General features: G+C 45.9%; 1 protein-coding gene across 1 annotated transcript in view; it reads left to right on the top strand.

Annotated features, from left to right (window-relative positions):
- The first annotated feature begins 467 nt into the window (after window positions 1–467).
- The window catches only part of LOC119426449 (organic solute transporter subunit alpha-like), a 13,479-nt gene continuing 11,478 nt past the window's right edge, over window positions 468–2,468 (top strand). The window contains exons 1-4 of the mRNA XM_037694010.1: window positions 468–519; window positions 791–981; window positions 1,060–1,133; window positions 1,211–1,369. Coding sequence (XP_037549938.1) covers window positions 468–519; window positions 791–981; window positions 1,060–1,133; window positions 1,211–1,369 — 476 coding nt within the window. The remainder of the gene's footprint in view (window positions 520–790; window positions 982–1,059; window positions 1,134–1,210; window positions 1,370–2,468) is intronic.

Raw genomic sequence — 2,468 nt, 5'->3', positions numbered from 1 at the left:
AATGAGACAAATTGTATTTATTTTAATTCAAAATGATGTTTTTTTTAAATATTCTCATGGTCCTCTGTTGGAAAAGGGTGGATTGCCCTTTTCCAAGGGGGTGAGGTGCATGTATCACAAGTGGTGGAAGAAAAGAGCCTCAGATGGACAGATGGCTCGGAACAGCTTACACAGTACTGTGCACTCCGGTCCGTTGTAGTGAAGAGTGAGCTGATCTAAGAAGAAGCTCTCTGTTTACCAGTCGGTCTATGTTCCTGCCCTCACCTTCGGTCACAAACTCTCGGTGGTGACCAAAAGAACGACACCGTAGGTCCAGACGGGTGAAATAATTTTAATGGACTCTGTGAGGTGGCTGGACTCGCCCTCAGAGACGGGGTGAGAAGTTCATCAGGGAGAGACTCGGAGCAGAGCCGCTGCTCCTCCACGTCGAGAGGAGCCAGTTGAGGTGGTTTGGGCACCTGGTAAGGATGCTCCCTGGACTTTCTGTAGGGGGTGGGAGTCTGGCTGTGGAGACCCCGGGTGAGACCCGGAACAGGCTGCAGAGACTCTCCGCTCGCCTTGGACTCCTCCCAGAAGAAGTGGAAGGGCTGGATGGATGAGAAAACGATTACAGACATTAAATCAGAGTTATACAGAAACAAATCTCATTTTAAACATTCTGGCACTTTTTTGTTTGTTACTCACCCCGTCTGGAAGAATAAATAGGACAAACAAACGAGGTTAATAAAGAACATGTCCTTTAAACTAAATGAAAGGTTATATCAGTCTTGAGTTCAGCTTTCATCTGAAGATGACAGAAACTCAAATCTTTTTGTTCTTTCTCTTTCAGGTTTGGACACATTCGGCATCATTCTGTACTCTGTTCTCACGTTCATGGCCGTCGTGTCCCTGCTGGTTTTTCTAGAAGAATGTGTGTATATTTACAGAAAAGTCCCGGCTAACAAGAAGAGTTTAATCGTCTGGGTGAACGGGGCCGCGCCGGTAAATACCGCACACAAATAGTTTTCATTCATTTTTACCAAAGTGTGTAAGAAGTTTGACGTCTGCATCTTTTTCCAGGTGATCAGCACCATGTCGTGTCTGGGAATGTGGATCCCCAGAGCGGTCATGTTCACGGACATGACCTCAGCCTGGTGAGCTCTTCTTCTTTAATCACATTTTTTTAGTTTCCCCAGTTCTGAAGTTTCTCTCTTTTATATATTTCCTGTAGCTACTTTGCCATCGTGGTGTTCAAGTTCCTGATCATGATGCTGGAAGAGCTCGGGGGCGACGAGGCCTTCCTGAAGCGCTCCAGCAAACACAAACTGAGGATCAGCACGTGGCCCTGCTGCTGCTGCTGCCCCTGCCTCCCACACGTGGCCATCACACGGTAACAGGAACACCCGGCCCTCGGTCGCCAGCATAGACACGACTGTACGGCTTTTTACTGCCCCAGGGCAGAATTCACTGAGCACGGGTAGTTTCTACAGAAGCATGAAGCAGCCTTCAACAAGAAAGATTAAAGAGAAATCTGCTTCTGTTGTTTCCAGAATTGAAGGAAACGTCTTCAGAAGTGCTGTTAGGTTTTCTGGTAATGATGCTTTGGACATGCTCTTCTGCAGTTCAGGTGTTGAGTCCACCTGCAGACAGACAACCGGAGACTCCGAGGTCAAAATAAAGAAAGTCTGTTTATTTGAACAAAAGCTGTCAAACTTCCACGGAGCAGGGAGACAGAGCATGACAGGCTTGGAGCACAATCCACAGACAAAGGAAAACACAAAGACAGTGACACTAACGAGACATGATGACAAACACCTGGGGAGACAGGTGAGACAGGAGCTGACAACAAGGAGGGAAACACGAAACAGAACAGATTCCCACAGCGGCGTCCTGTTTTGGAGAAGAAACTCGTCATTGGTGGAAATAATTACAAAAAAACTCAACAGCACTCGAAACGTTTTGCACCAAAGTGCCTTTTATTTAATGGTGGCAACACAAATCCTCACGAAAAATACATTTTAAATACTTTTGCACAACTTTATAGTGTTACTTTGATGATTTTGTTGGATAGTTTTCTGGTTTTAAGACCAAGGAGACGTTAAAGCAACAGGTTTTGGTCCATATGTTTAAACACGGTGAAAAACACGACTTCCCAGTGATTCAGGGTGGACTCAGAGTTTCTCTCCCACTCACACTCTTTCCTGTGGACATTATATAACAGTGAAGGATTTTAAACTTCTACGAGGTACAAAAGTTGCGCAGGATCTCTGATCCAATCACGTTGGCTACGATTTTTTTTTTGTTCAGCTTGTTTGGACACAGCCAGCCTGTGAGGAATTCAGTTCTGCGAATACAGAGTGAGCGCACGTCTGGTCGTTCAACTCTGGCACCGTGTCCCCAGCGTGGTGTCATGGTCCCATCATACCCTCCCCACTATTTCTAAGCTGTGTAAAACCTGGATGCTATCCATGTGCGTTAATCAGACTTGA

The sequence above is a fragment of the Nematolebias whitei genome, chromosome 20 (assembly GCF_014905685.2).
Source record: "Nematolebias whitei isolate Nwh7 chromosome 20, NemWhi1, whole genome shotgun sequence".
NCBI classification, from domain to species: domain Eukaryota; kingdom Metazoa; phylum Chordata; class Actinopteri; order Cyprinodontiformes; family Rivulidae; genus Nematolebias; species Nematolebias whitei.
Note: the sequence above shows the minus strand (reverse complement) of the source record. Positions and strands in the feature narration are given on the sequence as shown.